This window comes from Stegastes partitus, unplaced genomic scaffold (genome assembly GCF_000690725.1).
Source record: "Stegastes partitus isolate 25-593 unplaced genomic scaffold, Stegastes_partitus-1.0.2 Scaffold31, whole genome shotgun sequence".
Lineage (NCBI taxonomy): Eukaryota > Metazoa > Chordata > Actinopteri > Pomacentridae > Stegastes > Stegastes partitus.
The window spans coordinates 738,370-759,717 of NW_007577762.1; the positions used below are offsets into that span (position 1 = coordinate 738,370).

The 21,348-nt window shown below is 41.9% G+C and overlaps 1 protein-coding gene across 1 annotated transcript in view; it reads right to left on the minus strand.

The window, feature by feature from the left end:
* Nucleotides 1–7,968: 7,968 nt before the first annotated feature.
* The window catches only part of LOC103370597 (glypican-5-like), a 63,187-nt gene continuing 49,807 nt past the window's right edge, over nt 7,969–21,348 (minus strand). The window contains exons 10-11 of the mRNA XM_008299709.1: nt 12,413–12,522; nt 7,969–10,527 (exon numbers count right to left, since the gene is read on the minus strand). Coding sequence (XP_008297931.1) covers nt 10,432–10,527; nt 12,413–12,522 — 206 coding nt within the window. The 3' untranslated portion in view covers nt 7,969–10,431. The remainder of the gene's footprint in view (nt 10,528–12,412; nt 12,523–21,348) is intronic.

A 21,348-nucleotide genomic window follows, 5' to 3' on the forward strand; every position in this document is an offset into this window, starting at 1 on the left:
CAGGCCAACTCATTCCAAGGAAAACCTGCACTTTCACATAAACACACACATATTCAGTTACACATACAAATCTGGTGTAACATCAGGGCAAATGTTAATCCTGCCAGTGATTTATTTGCCTTGGCACGCTGAGTGCCATTAGGATTGATGCTGTTAGGAGTGACATGCCTCATACCTGTGTTGTTTAGAGCCCGCAGACAAGTGACATCTTCCTGTTATGGAAATAACATGATTTTTTTTTTTTTGTCACAAATAAAAATGTCAGTATAATCAAGATCCACTGAGCTATTATAGGTCAGATTAAAACACCAATACTTTGAACTGCTATGTGACAATGATTTAAGTTCTAACTCATTGCAACAATGAGGATACTGTGTGTGGATGAGCACCACTTCTTGGCACCACAGCACAAGATTTGAGTGTCGGTTGATGATGCCACCGAACCGATGATGTCAGAAGGTTGTCAGATACTGCAGGTAACAGATCTGTTTGCACAACTCACTCATGGTTTACATAACATAAACAAATGAAACCTAGCAAAGAACATTCCCTCCAAACCAGAGTCGCTATCGACTATTGCATCTCTGAGCTATTTGTCCCGAGGCACCGTGTGAGGCGAGTGAAGCTGGGTCGGAGCCACACATCTGAAGGAACCACCAAGAGTGAACAAGTTTCAGCTGAGCTCAGTTCCTAAAATCTTTTAAACTCAGCCTTACTCTTGTTTTCCTCGTATCTGAACTTCCTGCCCTCTTAGATCTGCCCTTCACTAAGCCCTCACACTTTAAAAAAAAGTTTGAATACTTAATATAATATTAAAAGTATAATATAATATAATATAATGTTTGCCACTTTTCAGTCCATTCCCTCTCTGCCCTCTTTTACATCTTGGTCTCCACACTCCCAAACACACGTTCTCATAGTATCATGCAGATTCATCATATGGCTCTGTATTTTCAAGTGCATGCCAGTGATGCATCAGAGCGTGAAGATGTCAGGGAGAAATATAATAAATAAAAGACAAAGCAGCTTAGCCTGCTGTGACCTGCGTATAGCGACCTGCGAGTGTGTGTGTGTCCCTCTGAAGTCTTTTCCTGCTCCCCTCCGTCTCCTTTTAAGTCTGTAAGTCAGAGCGACAGACATTTCCTTCTCAGCAGAATTTAAACCGATGGTGCTCTTGACTCACACGGCTGTGCGTCTTAGTGGCATCTGCAGCGTGGGGCTCCAGCTAAACCAAGACATCTGCCAATGTGCCTGTCACAAAGCACACGCTAACACCAGATGCATACTGTACCCACTCACCTACAAACAATAAATCATACAAATGATGAAGCTTTAATAGCTCACCTGCCACTCTCAATCCCAGCTATCTGTCATTCACGATAAGATCTCTCAGCCATAGCCAATAAACATTGACATAATGGCATAGGAGTGAATGATTGGCTGGCATCCAGTTAAATGTGCTTCAACCTGAAAACACTGTGAGGTTAATACTGAAGGCCAAACTCAGTCACTGTAAAAGCAGAAGAACAGACAGATTGGGAAGATGGTGAGTTTGTTGCCTTGCTAAAAACCACATCTCTCGGTATGGCAGACTAAAGCTTCTCAGCTACATGTACAAACAAATCTATCAGTCATAAATAACGTCGTTGAACTGTTCACCTCACATGCAGCGACAAGCTGGTCTGTAATTACCAGTCTTGAATGGAAGTGAGAGAAAGTTTTTGAATCAGCATATTATCACATTAGTGCCACCTCATTGATGCATCCTACTGACTTCATCAATTTATGACTTTTCCTCACTGGCAGGCTGCTGTTGACGTAAGTGCACTGTTGCAACAAGTGCTGGATGGGTTGCAATAAAACTTTAAACAAAAATTCATGTCACCATCAGGATGCTCCATAGACTATAAATCACGATGCATCACTACTTGGTCCCACTGTGCAAATTTGAGGCCTTATTATAGCAAAAATGAACATTGCCATTTTGCACTTGTGTCGTCATTTACAACCAGTGATGTAGCCTTGACACTACAGCAATCTGGACCTTTTGAAACTGTTGAGGGTGCTGGCTGTGTGCTCATCATTACCTAAATAAAATGACTTATAACTGCTTCTTGTCTTGATTGCTAGCTGTATACCAACAACCTTTTCCCCACCAATTGTGTTTCTTAGCTTAAAATTAACTGATGATGTTAGCCTTTACATCTTAATGCCAGTTTAGAGAATAACTGCAGGTGTCTCCCAGATTTATCAGATTAACAGTTAGTAGTTCCATGCCTGCATCCATATAAAGCAAAAGCAATACCTGATTTAAATTTGGCTGCCATCACCTTCAAATTAGTCCGCTGGTGCAGTGATACGCTGCTCCAAGTGTTCCTGCCACTCTCTGAACGCTCTCTGGAAGTCTGGAAGTGCATCAACACACACCAGATCTCCTCAAAAATGACCCTTTAACTTTAAATTAAGGAGGTAGTTGCAGGCAGCCAGACCTCCGTATTCGCCGTGCTGTTGATTGTATTGAAATTCACAGGGAACCCAGACTCACTACCTACAACATGTGGTGCTCTGTTGACACACAGAAGAAACAGACAGAACCTTGTTTAGTTTACTGCAGAATTGTCAATTGTGTGGTTTTAAACAGACAATGTCACAGGGTTATAAAAGGAACAGGCCTTTGATATTTCAGAGGGCTGAGCCGAGGTCTGCAGATGCCTCATGGCTCCTTCAGTCATGATGGCGTACATCAACCCCCTGCACCATCTCCCATTACTAAATGAAGCATGTGACACAAAGTCACAAGTGGTGCTCAGTACGACAGAAAAGTTCATTTGGGATGGATTTATTTTATTTTATTTTATTTTATTTTATTTTTTATTTTTTAGCTTAGTTTGTCCCATTTGCTAATACAGATGGGCGGAGTTAATGATCTATAATGCAACCAGACACCAAGGATGATTGAAATCCAAGGACACGTTAAAAAGTTCTGGACCTCGTGTAAAAATTAAAAATCACAGGAGTAACATTTTATTGCATTATTTTCATCATAGTCCCAGTTTAAGCTTTTCTATCCTTCCACCAAAGAAGTTCACATCTTGAGCCTCCAGATTCTCCTCAACAGCATCATCACTCTGAACATGGCGGCCACACAAGCGGGATTTCACTTTGGAAACCAGAGACAAGTCAAACGGTGCAGGTCGAGTCAGTGGGGTTCACAAAGCATTTGGCTGCTTCTTCCACCTGTGCTGTGTGGACGGACTCACTGTCCGTGTAGCTTTTCTCTCCCTTTTCCTTTGATTGCTTCAAACATTTGCTTGTTTATGGACAGTGACATAAGGCTTTATAGTGTACAGTTGTGCCTGAAATAAGAATTATGCCTCTTTGTTTCTGGGTAAGGCCAAACTTCTATGAAGCCATCATGTTGCTTGTCTTTATATACAGTTTGTAAAATGCACTGCCACAACACAAGTGTTCCCTGACCTTTACATTTAGAGCAATTTTCATTTCAAAACTTTCATTTGTCCAACACTTTGGTTTGGCCTCACACAGTTGACAGCACAGCTGTAGGCTCTTAGTCTTACTGGTATTGCTTGGTTTTGTGGTTTTTAATAACTCACTGCTGGAAAAATACAGGTGTGTTAAGGTAAGTTAGATGATTCAATGCTCTCCTTTCACACAGAAACTGAAGTTAAAGTGCCCTTCAGCAAGACACTTAATCCTTGATTGCTTCAGCAGAGCTGCCCTGATGTTGGCATTACAGACTGTGGATAAGGAGGCTGCCAACCACTGCGAAGATGATCTGCTTTTGGGTTTAAATGAGTCAACACCCAATCCAGATTTAGACTGCAGCGCACCCAGAAGCATTGAGAAACAATGAACTGTTCAAATTCACATGGATCAGATGTTGAAGTGTCCCATCACTGGCTCCTTACCTTCCTCAGCGGGTCATAGCCCCGTAGACAGGATGTGCACACAACACCGGAACTCGCTTTGGGTAAGTTTAAGGATCCTTTTCCAGATAAACAGAAAAAAGTGCAAACAAATGTTATCGACAGACTTACTAATTAGATGTTTGTAGCTGTGTCATAGCACATCCCGAGACAATTAGATATTGTATTGTGTTGTTTTGTGTATATAAAGTTCTCAATAGCTAGAGAGCCTCCAGCCACATTTTTATAGCTAAAGCAGCTATAAAATCATGCAGAGTGTTGCAACGTGTCTACAATCAGTAATCTGATACGGCGTGTGTTTGAAAGGCTGCAAACTCTGGCGGTGATAAATATGATTTAAATAGCACAAACCTCAATCATAACCCTTGGACAGGGTCAAAATAATCAGAGCTCTGATTTCATTAGTGCTGGCACAGAGGAAGGATATTATTCAGCAGAGAAACCTCATCAGCTTGTTGAAAGGACACCCTGTAAATGCCCCGTCTCTGCCCCTTCACCTGCTTCACCTCTAACCCCTCAGCTTGATGTTTTCTGTCTGTCTGCTCTCATGTTCAGGGCTGTGCAGAATATAATTAATCGAAGCAGCACATGGTGTCATCGAGGACAAAATATCCTTAAAAGAATTAAAAAGTCAACAGCATTGAATAAAAGCTAGCAAAATATTGAATCTAAAGACACACTGGCACATCATTCTTAGAGCGAAAAACACCATACAAGGGTGGGACTCGGATGTGCCAACATCAGGATGAGGGGTGGAAACACTCCTCCTCCTCCTCACAGTCTTTCTTCATCCTGCTTTCTCTCTCTCCGTCTTCTTCTCTGTGGCAATTTGCATTCAGTGATGTCTTTATTTCCCATCATCCCGTGGCAGTTTGCTGTGCCAGCCAAGTGATCCGTGCCAACTTCCTAACCATGCCAATCCAATCACAGTAATCTCTCCCAGGGCCAGAGGCCAAAGACCTGCAGCCACGTTCCCATAAAATATATATGCAAGGCTCTGATGGCTTCACTCTCCGGTATGTTCAAAGCTCTTTCAGCGACCCAGATGTGGTGAATGCATGCAGCAGCAGTAAATGCTGAACAAAACAACCAAAAAATGTCTTTATTTTAAGACAGACAGCAGTTGAGAATGCTCCGCGACATGCGCAGCAGAACATTTTAATTTTACACCACTGAAGCAGTGCAGCCTGTCAGTGCAGCCAAACACTATTTAAACCTACACAAATTTGATTTTATATTCTGGTAGAAATCCCAAAGACGCAAAAGATCTTAAATTGAGTGGAAACTAAGTAGCGCACAAGGCATTTGGTTATGTCTATTTGATTAAAAGATGCGATAATAAAAGATGTTGGAGTCTTCAGTTGAAATATTTCACACACTGTAAATGTCTCGCAGCATCAACAAAGAGGACATACGTGTGGAGCTGTAAGGTACTGAGAAGACTTCAGCTACTTGAAAGCTCCTTAAAGCTGGGTAAACAGTCATTTTTGGCATCTTTGTGCAGAAATTCCATAATAACCTTTCAGCATTTTGTAATTCAAGTGGTTTGAGAGGAAAGTAGACCTCCTCTAGGTTCTGTTTACTGGCTTTTAAAAATATAGCTGTGACAGGAGACTTTGACCAATCACAGTTTTCTTTTCTTTTCTTTTCTTTTCTTTTTTTTTTTAGATCGCCTGTATGAGGTGAGAGAGAATAAACAGTTGCATGTAGTGGCTAAACAGGGTTAGTAGAGAATGTTGAGTATTATTTTATCTCTTGAGTATTACTGTATTCTTAATAAAGCAATGAATATTATTTTTCTATAATCAATGTATTTCTTAGGCCATGAAAGTATTATATTCAGTAAACCAGTAAAAGAAGTAACTGCCTTAGATGAATCTACATATGAGTAATCGTTAGGCCATTATCAAATGTAATCATTGAAGTTTGCAAGATATAAAGTTCGCAACAAAGGATTATGAAAGAAGATGTTTAGATCCTTTTCTTATAAGGAGAAATGGACGGTTAGGGAAGGGGATTAGGCACCCTGAACCTAGCCGTCAACAGGCGGCGGCGGAACTGCAAAGTTCCAAGGACACGTTAAAGATTGTGTATAGTGCTGGGGAGAGGACTGAAGGCCCCCGTGTCTGATGAAGTATGAATGAACATACTGCCGTGGTACCGTCTAGTCGGCGCACTGGTCGCATGTAGGTGTGTAGGCCAGGCGTGGTACGTGGGTGACGGCCCACACCTAGCAGAGGGGCGCAAGAGGTGACCTCTGTGAACAGGCAAGGCTGGTGAAAACGGTCAAAGTTCCTATAGCCCATAGCGAAGTGGGGTAGGGATCAGACCGTCGGTTCCCAACCGGGTGGCTAATAACCATTACGGGGTCCTGTTCCATGGACTGGGGATCGCTATCGACTGGGTCACCGGCCGGTCGGGTCGCAGGAGGGCAGTAAGACCATGTTGATGGCCGCCGCGCTCGGCTCAATGTACAGTCAGGCCACTACAAGCCGAAACCGAATGAGTTAGTAGGCGAGTAGTGCTTCTGTGATCAGTGTCTTTGAAAAGAAAACACCGGGAAGCAGAAGGCTGAGTTGTTAATCCAGGGGAACCTGGGCAGAGACCTCAGTGGAACTGGGACTGCGCCCTGGAAGAGGGAGGTCCGAAGGACCAAAGTGTCGGAATCAGATGAGGACATCAAGGGATGATCGTGGGGAGGATTGCTGCGAAAAGGAAGAGAACTGAGTTGTTGTTAACAAAGGAAAAGGTGCAGAACAGGTGGTTCCTGGGAGGACGAAGGAGTGAACCTGAAGGAGTGAACATGGACTGCTGGTTTCTATAGATAAGCAACACACGAAGAGGAAAAAACAACTGTGATAATTATAGGGGTAATATGGATGTATAAAAGATACAAGCTGGGCGGGTAAGTTAGTCTTACTCTGTCTGATGCCAGGGAGAGTTTGACCCAGAGCTCTGTAATGCAATATTCAGCATGTAATTAAATTGATTAATTGAGACCGAGCTGAATCTTGTCTCATCTTTAAAATCGAACACGCGGAGAAAAGACAATTTCTCTAACAAGAACTTCACCTCAGGAGACTAAGGTTTGAATCCCAGGGGAAGCCAAATGTCAAAGTGCCTCTTGCTGTGACTATTTTTGCCGATGCATATGCCACTGCAGCTTAAAAGAAACTCAAAGGGGCCATGTGCAAATATAGGAGCACCTCAATTTCCTACCATGTTCCATCCATCCATTATCTATACACCGCTTAATCCTCACTAGGGTCGCGGGGGGACTGGAGTCTATCCCAGCCGACTTAGGGTGAAGGCAGAGAACACCCTGGACAGGTCACCAGTCTGTCACAGGGCCACACTTAGAGACAGACAACCAAGCACACTCACAGTCAAACCTACGAACAATTTAGAATCACCAATTAACCTCAACATGTTTTTGGACTGTGTGGGAGAAGCCGGAGAACCCAGAGAGAACCCACGCTGCACGGGGAGAACATGCAAACTCCACAAAGAAGGATTCCGGTGCCCCCACCAGGACGCGAACTGGCAACCTTCTTGCTGCGAGGCAACAGTGCTACCAACTGCACCACCCTGCAGCCCTTCCTACCATGTTATTTTTTTAAATTTAAAATATTTAAGATGTCACATTTGGTAGAGTTGCTATTAAAACGTGTTAGAACAGACCCGGTAGCATCAGTGTAAATACACAGGTTTGAGTTTTTCACATCTCACTCTGTCCTGGTGATTGGAACAAGGAGTCTTATTGTATTACAACATTCATCCAAGTCACCCAGAGGCCATCATTGTTCCTTTTGGCTTTAGCTGCTGAGCTGTTACCGGCTGAACTCGGCGATGTTTTGTCAGGTGGGAACAGCGCAGGAGGTTTAAGGGGTTAATTCACGAACTGGCTGCCTTAATATGTGGCTGCATTCATCGGTTTTCCATCTAACACTTCACACATCTGTTTCAGTTGCGTCTTCCACTGAGACGTTCACACTGTACACAAAAGGACAAAAGCGCAATACGTATTTCAAAACACAATTTATTATTCGAGGATATCAAACCGGTGAGTAACGACACATCAGAGTAGCAGGACACGCAGCGTATTACAGTAGTGAGTCGCACATCGGAGTTACTGGTTTAGTTTTTTACATCAGCTCGGTTGTTTTCAGAGTGTGGTGAGAGAAACCACAGCTGTAGCTAACAGGTTGGTTGTTGCGTCCTGGCGCCCTGCATACTGCTACACAACGACAAAAACATTAGAGGCTCTCTAAACTAATAGAGCTGTTAAACTTGGATAAGGTAGATTTTTATTTAATAATGACACTGTGACACATAGTTGAAAGTACTGTTGCTGCAACTCGTTTATAGATTCATAACTGCAGCAGGTGAGCAACCACAGAATACCAACTCCTAATTGTTTTTAGTTTTTGTGACAAAAATTAAAACAGACTTTATAAGCTTATAAAATATATGAAAATATATATTTTTTTACATTTTAGAATCCCCTTCAAAACATGTCACGCTGGTTGCCCCATAGTTTGAGAAAGCACAAAACACTGTGTGCTTTCTACTCATCCTGTTCAGGGTCTCCACATGTGCATTTGACAGTTTGTTTACGCACAAGGTCGCCTAGCAGGAGCTGAGAAAGATGGAAGGCCTGGCCCCGGTCCAAAATCTCATCTCATTTAGGTATAACGCTGAAATAGTAATCAAATAATAGCACATTTGTTGGGAGATTATGTTGTAAAAGCACCCCGCTGGCTAACATGGTATTTGGGCACGCTGCCCAGACAACTCACAAACATAAGCTCTTAATGGTATTTCTTAGGTTGTCTCATGTGTCAGTCACGTTCCCTCATAAATAAACCGTGTCAGGTGATGAAAGCAGACACATTCTTAAAAAGTTTTACAGCACATCATCAAAGACAAAAATGACTGTAGCTACGATGTGAAACCACAAGGAAACAGGCAGGTATTACATGCAGCACGGTATATCGAGGGAGACAACCAATCACCCGCTGACAGAAACGCACACCGTGTCCTTCTGTCGGTTCATTTGCACCCTTTGAGTGTATTTAATCAGTATTCCAGTTGTCTGTCCTGCTGTTGTGTGCAGTCTGGGGGAGGGGATGGAAAGGGGGGGGGGCTCAACAGAGAGCTCAGGAGGATTCGATAATCCTAATTAATATGAATCACATTTATTCCACATGTTTGGATCTGGGCTCAGCTGTTCTCTGATCACAACAGATATCAGACTTAGAGGAAACACTTAACAATACACTGTTTTGTTGGATGTTTTATCCGTGATCTTATTAGAGGAGACAGCAGTTTCAATTAATATATACTTGGAGACGAGCGAGCCTTTAAAAGCACGGTTCAGTTTTTACACATGACGATGAGATATCAAAGTATTCATTATTAGGCAGGTGACTGTTTCTGCCTCTTTTCTTGCACTGAGTGCTTGTTTCTGCCTGTATTCCTGTTTTTAACAGAGCGTCCTGTTGAAGAAGTGTAAGTGAAGTTGAATTGAAAGCTGTTGTACATCTCCCTGCAGTGCTTTTACAAATTTTTCACACTGTACATCTTGAGAAGAAAACAGTCTCGGCTAGTTTTTCCAAGAACACACATATGCCTTGAAATGACAAATCAGCAGAGGACACAGAGTTTTTGAGCGAAGTGTTACACAGCTAAAACTCATCGCACTTGCTGCAGAAATAGAAAAAAATATATATTAAAAAAAAGTCATCCGGCTTGCATTAGCAAAAGAGCATGTTTGTGTGGGGAGATGGCGAGATGGGTCATCTTCATTATGCTGCATGACCATCTGTAAATGTGTCTGAAGTATCACATTATTGGTTGTTTTGCCTTTTAAGAAAGTGCTTCAATGTCCTCTCCCAGCCTCTTTCTGTCACATTAATAAATCCTCACAAGTGTGCCTTCACTGCAGGTACGCTGGTGTGTTAACGGTGAAGGTCTTCAGCTCGAACCGTCACTGTCGTGGACTTTGATCTCAGTGGGAGACCCGTCTGATAAAGGTCAAAACAAACAAACCAAACCAAAATCCCTTAACGTCCAAGTCTGCTCTGTTCTATATTAATCCTTATTTACACATCAGCCCATTGTTATCTATAGAAATTCTTTATATAAATATATAATATATATATTTGTATTTACATCTCTCTTCAAAAAAAAAAAAAAAAAAAAAGTCAGTAGTGCTGTGCAATCTATCCTATCAGAGTTAAATACAAATGAACACATGTAGAGGTCAGTACAGGTAATACAACAATGCATACTGTGCACCTGCAGCTGTGGTGAACCAGCAGCTCGTCCCGCCAGCATCGCCACCCAAAACAAAAACGGCCTGAGCGGTCGCACTGCGCTTACAGAAACTCCACATAGTCATCGTTGCCACATGACATACAGCATGTGGCTGCCTGTCAACCTTTTTCTGTCTCTGTCCATCTCTGGATGCGTCTCTTCACGGTCAGCGTGGTTCCCATGGCGACAGCAGTAGCAGCAGCAGGGTCGCCAGGGTCAAAGGTCCAACCGTCGTTGCTTGGGCCGAGCCATGAACAGCCACCTGACGGGGAACACGCATCAAGATACGCAATTATACCTCCGATAAAACACCAGCACTATATGCATGTGTGCATCAGTGTACGTTTGTGAACATATGGGGTGTGCAGGGCAGCGTTAAACGTAACACACAGCTTGTATGTAGCTACACAGCGTTAAACAGGGTGTGTGTCTGGTCAGTTCACCACTTTGACAGATGACTCACACTTATTTCTGCAAAGTTTGAATGTGTTTCTGTAAAGATGGTGCACAGGTCAGTGTCTTTATCGTACTCGATTAATGAGTTGTGTGTTCGAGAATTCAACCTGTCATTATCTTAGTAACTGTCTTGTTGCCTAAAACATGTAACCAACTCATACAATGTGTTCGGCTTCAACAAAACTCAGGTGTAACACAGTGGTACAACTAAATCATCCTCAGTGTGCAACGATGTTTAAATCAAAGCGACTGATTCTCATAACTTTTCTTTTTTCACAGAAAGAGACATTGACCAATGAAATTGAGCTCCATTGGACTTTTTGCTCCCAAACAATGTTGGGTGAACAGTGAATGTGTGTTTTTTAAATTTTTTTGTGGCTTTTTTGCTGTTATTTGATAGTAAAGTCAAGAGAGAGACAGGAGAATGGGGGAGAAGAATGGGAAAAGGACCTGCAGGAAATGGCCATGAGTGGGACTCATGACCTCTGCTTTGGGGATCATAGCCCCTGAACATGGGCTGCCAGCTCAGCCAGGTGAACTATAGTGGCGCCCTGTGAACGTGTTTTATAAAACGTCATTCTCATGTATGTTTTGACATTTGGATGGAGACTCTGTTGTGAATATACTCCATCTATCTACTTCCATCAGTCGATGACAGACCAATAGATGATGGATAATGTGATCTGTACGGATATCTATCCATCTATGTATCGATCTTTCCATCCACGATTGATGGATGGTTAAATGGTGGACGGATAGATGCGTGGATATTTATAAATCGTACGTCAACAAACACAATCCAGCCAGAGTATATAGGTCACACTTGATGCTTTCAAAATGACTTTTTTTTATAGCAAGTTGCACAATTACGAATTTGTTGGAACTGTATAAAAACTGTGGGTCTGACAAACAAACTTTGAGTGTTCATGTGTAACAGAGATGCAGCCACATGCCCCACTCCCCCCTCTGTATATGCATAATTAATGCTGTTTCCTGTAGTGTTTACCGCTTGAAATAAAGAGAACTATAACATTTTATGAAATATGCTTACCTTATTATACATTTTTTTCACTTATTAGTGTTCCAGGAAAACAAGCTGTGGTGCTACATCACACAGCAAGTAGCCCACACAGAATTTAATGAGTGAGGCAACTTTTTAAACTGTCATCTCGGAACTATATTGATATCAAGTTGCATCAGGATCTGTCTGATAGAGCTCAGCAGGTGACGGCCTAATCGATCACGCTGTACGCTGACTTCTCAGTAATTAATCAGAGCAGCTCATTGCAATGTTGTGGAAAAAAGTGGGGGTGTGAAATAAACTGAAAAGTATTGGAAAACAGTCAGAGATTCAGGCTGCAGAATCAGCTACGCAACCACAGATCCGTCCCAAATGCTGCATGGAAGTCGGCAAAAAATCGATATGGTTGTCAAAAACCGATCTTATCGAATAACCCTCTTTCTCTGTGCGCTCACATGTGTTGGTGTGTGGGATTTGCCTCTCTCCTGCTGCCTCGTACATCCTCAATCACAAACCTGCATCAAGCCGTTCTCACGCTAAAGGACATCTTGATTGCATCTGAAGTGCTAAAAACATGGTAAGAGCTACTGCCACGTCTGCTTACCAGTTTCTTGGGGAAACCCGGATGTTTACTTATTGTCTGAACTGTCTTCACAAGTTTTGTACCGACCTGTGGAGGTGAGAGGTGCTGAGGAGGGACTGGGCGACGAGGAGGAAGAGGAGGAGCCACATCCTTGGTTCCTGGACTACGACCGCTAGGTGCGTCACCCGTCTCGTCACCTGAACAGATGCAAAAATATGATGATATATAGTATTATAACAGCACAAAAAATAACTTACTGTAGAATCTTAGCTATGAGTTCTCATCTAAGAGACTTAAGACGTCTGAAAAGATCAATTAAAGGAACAAAAATATGTTTGGGCCTTTGCAATCTCTAACAAAAAACAAAAATTAAGAGAGAAGATTTGTGGAAGTAATTTTTGTCTCTGCTTTTAGCCTCATGATTGCACAAAATGTTGCATTATTTATGGCTGTTTTGTTGTTGTTTAGACCTGAAAGATTTATGGATTTCACCCCACCCACCCACAGCTTCGCACAGTGTGAATGCTGTTACCTTACACACATAAACACACTTACACACGCACAGATGTGCAAAGCGTTGCTTCATTTATTGGGTGTGCGGCTGGACTTAACCAGCTGCTTTAACGCTTTCACATGCAGACTTCTCCTGGGAGAAAATCAGGTAAATGAGTGGATTAGGACACCAGGGAGACAGACTGTGCCGCCGGCGAAACACACACTCACACACCTAACACACATCAGCCTGAGACGTTTTCGTACTCACCTGCTCTGTCACAAAAACACTCAGTCACAACATGCTCTTTCTCTCTAATATCTTGGCACAAACACATACACACACATACACACACACCTGCCTGGGAAGAAATCTGATTCAGTCTCTTACAATGCACATTGTCCTGCAGCACAATAGACAAAGAGGCTCTTTCAGTTGCTAAGGAATGAGGTGATTTCATTTATGTTCACACACTCACACAACTATTAGATCTCATCATATGACAGATAACAAGAAAGCAGGAAATACATACATATATATACATATATATATATATATATATATACACAAATAAACATGGATGAACAAACAAGACATCAATACTGTCCCGCATTAAAAAAAGTATGCTAGATGCATGATATGTTTTTGTTTTAGACTGTGTCTGTGCTGATGATTTAGATGATTTACTCAGAGCAGAATGTTTACCAAGCAGGCATCTGTCCTTTATTGTGCTCTCTTGACAAATAGCAGCATGGAGCAATAAGGGACACTGGGTTCATAGCTGCGCAAATGAATGTGTGTGTGTGTGTGTGTGTGTGTGTGTGTGTGTGTGTGTGTGTGTGTGCGCGCGCGTGTGCGTGTGTGTGTGTGTGTGTGTGTGGTCTGTTTTGTGTCCATCTGTTCCCATCAGAATTGAAAACCTTGAGTCACATCTGGTTTGAACCTGTTTAGGGAACAGAACTGGGTCGTATTTAGGGATGTCCGATAATATCGGCCCACTTATATTATTGGCCCGATATTGGCATAAAAATGTAATATGGGTCAACATCGTTAGCGAATTTTTTGCCTATAATGAAAACCAATAAAAATAATGCCTGCACTTTGCTGGCATTTACCGGCTCGCAAAGGAGGACATCATCATTTTTGCACAGTCAACAATCAGATTGCTATCTTGGGTGTTTGAAGGCTGGGCCAATGCTTTGGTCTCAGTCATGTTCCTCAAGCTGTATCTGAGCAGGTTTGGTGTAGTTGAAGCACAATGTTCTGCTGAGGAAGCCATTAAGGAGTGCTGTTGCCATGAGGGTCCAGAGCAATATCTAGGTGGGAGCTACATATCAAAGTAACATCGACTTACGCTGCAGTATTGTTGAAGGTAACAATCTGAATACCTCCCCCCGCTGACAAAATAAAAACACAGTCACACTCTAGAAACGCTGCCACCGTCACAGACACAGCAGTGCAGCAACTACTGATCACTTCCATTAGCAATCAATTCCAATATCAACATATTAGCTGTCATTTAAACAACAGGTCAAACTATAGATTGTTTAGTCAATGAAATGTCAACTATGGTTCAAACAATTCCTTCATTGAGCTCCATAATTAGACTGAACTGCTGAAGTCAGTGTCACCCCAGTTGCTTTGTATGCACATATGCACGTCCTTCTGTGTGTTTGTGTGCGTGCATGTGTCTTCTGAAGCGGGTCGCAACACGCAGGCTCCTCCTACATGCCCTTCGGCATGTTTGTCTCTTAGCAACAATCCAGAACATGTCACATATGGCAGATTGGCTGGAAATACGTGCACACACATAGACACACACAGCAAGAGATGAGTGATGAACAATACCACTCATGGGGTAGTTTAACCTTTGCTGCAATGAGTGATGAGTGAGGGAGGGTGTGTGTGTGTGTGTCTGTGTGAGAGGGAGCGATAATAAGAATTCAGGAGTGACATTTGAAGGATCCTGTCAGTGAATTTGCAGTATCCAGGTCAGTGCTATCGCAGATCAGCCAGAAGTTTCAGCCCTGTTCATGCCGTCCAGCATATGAACAGCTACCAGCTCCATTCATGCACAGTTTGCATCCCCACAGGAGCTGAGCTGACAGTTTACAAGGAGGGACACAAATGGTCACCATGTACTGTAGTGGCTGAAGAGGAAGGCTGTTGAAAACACGAGGACAGTGATTCATCGTTCCCTCGTTTCCAAGCAAATAAATATGTCCTCTTCACCATCGGCTTGTAATTTAGATACTTTTCAAAAATAATAAGATAAAAATGGAATTGGATTCAAGCGAAGTGTTCACCCAGGGGTGACAGTAAGGGTGCCAAGCAGGTGGAGCAGAGCCATAAATCAGAGCTGTGGTGACCCACAGGAAACAGACTGGCTGCCAAGCGTTTAGTGCATCTCACACACACACACACACACACACACACACACACACACACACACACACAAGCACACATACTGTGTTTCCGCAACTTCAGAGGACATCATATTGACTAACATTCATTTCCTGCAGATTTACCCAAACACTAAGCGTAACCAATACTGGACCAACTCTAACCCAACCCTCGTGTAAACCAAGTCTTCAGTCTAAAATGTAATTATTTATGCTATGGGGAATTTCCGTATGTCCCTAAAAGGCAGGTTGGTCCACACAATGAGACTAAATAAACAGATTCATGTCCACACAACATGAGTAACACAAGCACACACACAAAAACACAAAGATTTCTAAGGCTAATATTCGGGATTTGGTGAAAATATGTTTTGAGTAAAAAGGCAGTGGGTGAAATTAGTAGAAGAAAGCTAGAAGATTCTATTTATGGTAGAGCTGCCCTCTCAGTGTCACACAGTTGGATCATCAGTCGGACAAACGCCAGCTTGACTCTCTGTTTCTTGACTCCCTTCCACCCTCCGGTGAAATACACAATGTCTACATGACACACAAATTAAGCACTCTGTGCATAATGCCTTTATGCCTCGGGTATAGTTAGCCAGCATAAACGATAGTTGACAAAGGGCAGTAGGCCTGCTTGTTTTACACTGTCACACCGTATTATTCACTGTAGAAGGCTAACTTTTGAAATGATGGCTGGCTAGGTGCATCCATCCCATTCTGTGTAAGAGGAGGACCCAGATCATTAAGTGTACATGAAAGAGCATTGGTAATGCAACGCAATGCTCTTAGAAAAGCAAGAAAACAACCATGGACCACACGATAGAAATATAAAAATACATTTTACAAAACACATTTATCCCTTTACAATATGTACATATTTGCTTGTTTTTATTTGCCCGAGTCCAAAGGATATTTTCTGAAGTCTCATTTTAAAGCTGAAATCTACAATGGCTTTTAAATAATGTACCCACTTTGTATAGGAGTGTACCAACAAACAACATAATATAAAATATAAAATCATACCTTTAATTGGTTAGTTGTTTTATTAGTTAGAGATGATTACGTGCAAACTTTCATTAGGTGCCCATCTGTGTGATGTGCACACTTTTTTTTAATACATTTTTGTATCATAAAGATAAAACATACTTCACAATCATGCAAAAATGCATCTGTGGTTTTTCAATCTTTTGTGATGTTCAGACTTTAGCATTCCTGCCTGTAAAAAAACCAAAGCATCCATTCCAGAGAAGCCAATAACCAAACGTCAGCATAACTGTGTTTAATTCTCTTTCATGCATTCCTCCATTCAGCCATCTGAAACAAAACCCTCCTGACAACACAGCTTCTTCCTAATACCACCAGACAGTACCGTGTGTGTGCCGCATGTGTGTGCCCATAAACACAGTGTGCGTCACAGAAACATGTTAGTTATGCTTTGATCAGCCTGACCTGTGTGTAAGGCAGAGCTGAATGAATCCATTTGGATGCGTTAGACAAAGAGGACGAGCATTTGTACTGTCTTGTCTGGCTGCAGATGGCAACCTCAGGTCGATCAAATGTGCGGGTTTGTCTGTCCGTGTGGATGGAGAGGCTGTCAGGGAGGCATGATCTGATGAGTGAAAGTTGGAAAGTGAACTGACAGCAAAGGTGAATATGTATGTGTGCGAGGTGTGTGTGTGTGTGAAACGGAGAATGAGAAAGAAGGAGCGCATTAATGATGGTGTCTGATATCAGACGCCTACGGTGTATAGTACAGAACTGTCAATTTAGGCCCCAATTATGCCCAATCTTGTTGCTCCTCAGTTTGTGTATACAGCACACATTCACTGACACACACAGACGCACCGACACACACAGGCAAATGATGCGAGGTGACCTTGAAAAGCGTCTGGATAGCTGGTGTGTGTGTGTGTGTGTCTGTGTAGGCGTGTAAATGTATCCCAAGCATTTCCAGCTGAATCAGTAATGAGCATTTCATTACTTCAGCCTCAGTTCCCCAGGGAGGAAACACACACACACATTGACATACACACACACATGCAAGCACACAATCACACACACCCACACACACACACACAGAGCAGAAAGAGCATGGTGGAAGGTAGCAGAAGATTATACCCTCAGCAAGTACTTATCAGAATCAAATTATATAATGATAGCAAAATATAAAAGCAGAGACAGAAAGAAAGCAGACAACGTACAGTGAATTTCATAGTAAATAAACATTAATAATACTTCTTATCAGCCATGACAATGACTGTTTTCTATACACACTGTATGTGTTGAACCTGGCAGTGAAAGCAATGTGATTCTGATATCCTGTTGCAACCTTTGAACACACTCTACTGTAATAATATTCACTGTAGTCTTCTGTTATTTATTGACCTAAAAAAAAAAAGAGTATAATAAAATCTGCCTGCTTGTTTAACTTACTCGTAGTGATGAACATCTATAAATGCTCAAATCATCCATGTGGATAATTTGCCATAATATTTTTCAAGCAACTTAGTGAACCTTTAGTGTGCTGTACTGGATGGATGGTAGTGAGGATCGTCAGTGACAGAAATGATGACTTTAGGGAGCTCTAACTACTGTACACAATAAATTGCTTTGATGGAAGTACTCAGAGAGGTTTAATCGGGTAAAATTTGCATGAAACACTGCATAAATTGTTATGTTTTATGTTGACAGACTTCATGTCATGTCAATTTTTTGCCCATTCTGAATGTTATCATGCCATTCAGTGAGCGTTATCACCGTGTATATATAAGCCAGTATATAGGGACCACTTCCACCATAGTGGGCTCAGTAGGTCGTTATCATCCTATTTAATGATGCTCCGTTATCACCTCGCCTAATGGTGGTGGTGCTGTGATTTTGCACATACAAACAGAAGCAGAACTCTGTGTTTTGAGGTTTGGGGGTTGGTAGTGGTCCACGACTTTCAGCAACTTGAGTTTGAGTCCCATCTCAAACTATTGTAATAGTATTACTTTTGGACTTGTGTTAAAAGATGTCTTAGTTTAGGCAACAAGGCTACATGGTTAGGCTTAAGATTATGGTTTGGTTTAAAATATGCTCCGTCTCTACGTTCACCACGTGTTACAAAGCTCCATTTTGTACGTTTCCAGACTCCACCGCAGACTTTACATGAACTTGTTCACATTGCCAGAGGTTGCTGATGTTGTTGTACTTTTCGTTTTGGATGATTATGTGTCCTTCTGGGCTGGGTCCCACCAGATGGCATGTATTGGAACGATATGGGAAGATGACGGCCATTTATGGGTCAATAATGTCTGAACTAAGGTCGACCCTCACCGAAATAAATCAAGCTGGCACAAAAACTGAAAGGAACTCAGAGAACTTATTGTTTTCATTAAGTCTAGAGCCTGCTAATAGTTCTGTGAAGCTTTACTTAGACACTACACAGTCCTCTGAACTGGAAGCTAGTGTTAAACTAACATGCTTACAGTAACGATGTTAAGATGCTGACGTTTAACAGGTAGGAAGTTCCCTATCTTAGTTTAGCTAATGCTGCTTAAGTAAACATTGTTATCTAGCGAGAAAAAACAAATTACAGCAAATGCTCAGAGTGTAATAAAGTTTTGACCTGGTGATGACACTGCATGAAAAGGAAAGGGGTTGCTAAACTGATGTGGCAACATTTAAGTCAAATTTACTCATAAATCACATTTAATTGTAACAAGAATTGAAGTGTTGCACAATTAAAATAGCAAACCATAAAACCCCCCAAAAATACAATGACTAAAAAGATAGATAAATAAATACAATACGAAGAAAACAAAAATGTACAACATAGTAAAATAGTCTACTTGAATTAAATGTTAATAATAAGAGGTTGGTCTTCAGCAGTGACTAAACAGTTTCTAAGTCTGAGCAGTTTTCTATTCTTGAGTTTGGGTCTCAGAACATCCAAGCACATCTGCATGGTTGACGTCAGCGCTCTAACTGGGGTATGATAATGCAAGAGTTCTTCTGAATAACGGGGCGTTCACCCTTTAAAACCTCATTAAAACCTCAAAAATAAACAATAAAATCTTAAATTATGAAACAGAGAGGAAAGGGAAGTGAAAAGAGGGACAGACTGGTTTTGTTTCCATTGGAAGACGAGCAGGTGCATTTTTTTGCCAGCTGCAGGCACTGATGGGAAACTGATCTACACCCACATCCAAAAAATTACAGCAGTCTGATCAGAGGAGGTAATGGCATAAATGAGTTGTTCTCTTTCAGAGAAAGTTAGGGTTTACCTTGGCTGAAAGTCTTAACTGAAAAAAAGTTTTGGCTGAGCTGAACTGTTCATCCAATCTGAAGGAGCTGGGAAAGATCACACCACAGCTTCTCACAAAAGATCGACTGTATGAAGCAAAAGGGCAAACAACAACATCAGTCACCCGAAAGGTCCAGTTGGCAAACCATAACAATTGAAGAAGTCTGTCCACAACCCCAAACTTAACATTAATCCATCCAACATTTGTTTAGATTATTTGAAACCCCAAAAGTCAAGGAATGTCATTACAACACATTGTCTGGTAACTGTGGATGTCTTTGCCAACTTTGTCATCAAGTAGATGTTGAGATTTTTCACAGAATAAGTGAAAATTTGGCATGCTGGCGACTCTACACGAGGGTCACCAAAGTCAGGATTGATGCTCTGGGCAACACGAATATGTGTACAAAATGATACTGCAGTTGTTAAATATTTCATTCAGGGTGAAAGTGAACTGACGGACTCACACAGTCAAGGCGTTTTATTTACTTGGGATGAAATCTAATATGCTTCTTCAAGGACTTCTTCATGTCCATCATTTCTTAGTCTAGTGATGAATGATCAATCAGTACTTGTTACTCACACAAAATCTGAAAGCACAGTTTCAATAAAAATGACTCCTGCAGTCACTTTTAAAACACTATCTGCCTCACAGAAGACGTTCTGAATGATACTAAAAAGGCTCTTTGCTCTGTGTACTGCTTACTATAACACAGCATATTGCTTATTCAAGTGATGTAACGAAGCAGATGATCTGAAGTTTGCTAGGATTTGCTAGGGATGGATAATTGTGAGATCTACATTACAGCATCAGAACACAATCAACCATCTGGCTGATCTCCCCAAAACTAGTATTTGTACTTGTGTATTTATTCAGTGATCACGAGCAACAGCCTGGTCAAATTTTTTGGGTTGGCATCTCCATCGTCTTCTCGATTTCTATAAAGCAACATCCAGGTTAATGGTTAGTGCTTGTTTTCGCATACTGTAGTTTATTACAGCAGTTACCGCTTTGACTTGCAGTGGAATGTCTTCTGAAGGTCACGCTCACCCAGGTTAATCGTCGCCTCAAGTGGAATCATAAAACATTCGGAGGAAACATACAGGGCAAAAAAAAAAAAAAAACGAGATGAAGACTGAACCGTGAATGCAGCGAGGGACTGACTGTGATTGGAGGGAGATGAAAGGATGAACAGAGAACAATGAGTCTTTGAAGGCTGTACATCAACGGCAGCCAGTGAGGGTGTTGTGCGAGGTGCAGCAAGACAAAGCAAGGGCAGCAGGCTTCTTTCAAAAGGTCAAGTGTGGGAATAACAACATCCCTGCAGAGAGGAGGACTAATAAACAGATGATGTCTAATCAGAGTTGCATGACCAAACTCGCTGAGGTGGAGAGACAAGCAGCGGGTCAGGCAGAAAGACAGGCAGGCAGGAAGCAGACAGGTTGATAGACAAGCAGACAGGCAGCGAGCAGGACATGACAGGCAATACAGGAGCTGCTTGATAAGGGTTATGGGCATGTTGATAGCCTGAGCGCAAGGAGTCGACCATGCACATAGCCATTAAGTAGATATTCCGCGATGCACAGCATCTCATGTAAAGTTCACTTCTTTTATCTCTCTCTGGGCATGTCGAACAAAGAAGAGAGCAGTTTTTTCGCTTTGACTGAGAGAGACAGAGCGAGAGCAAAGTGAATGTATAATTCTTTAATGAGCCGCATCTCCCACCCTCAGGATCTATCATTTAACTCCACTGCTTATTAACCATTGCCACATGCTGAACGCACACACTCAGCGTGGGAGCGTATCATTTATGATTGCTTCTACTTCTCGCCGCAC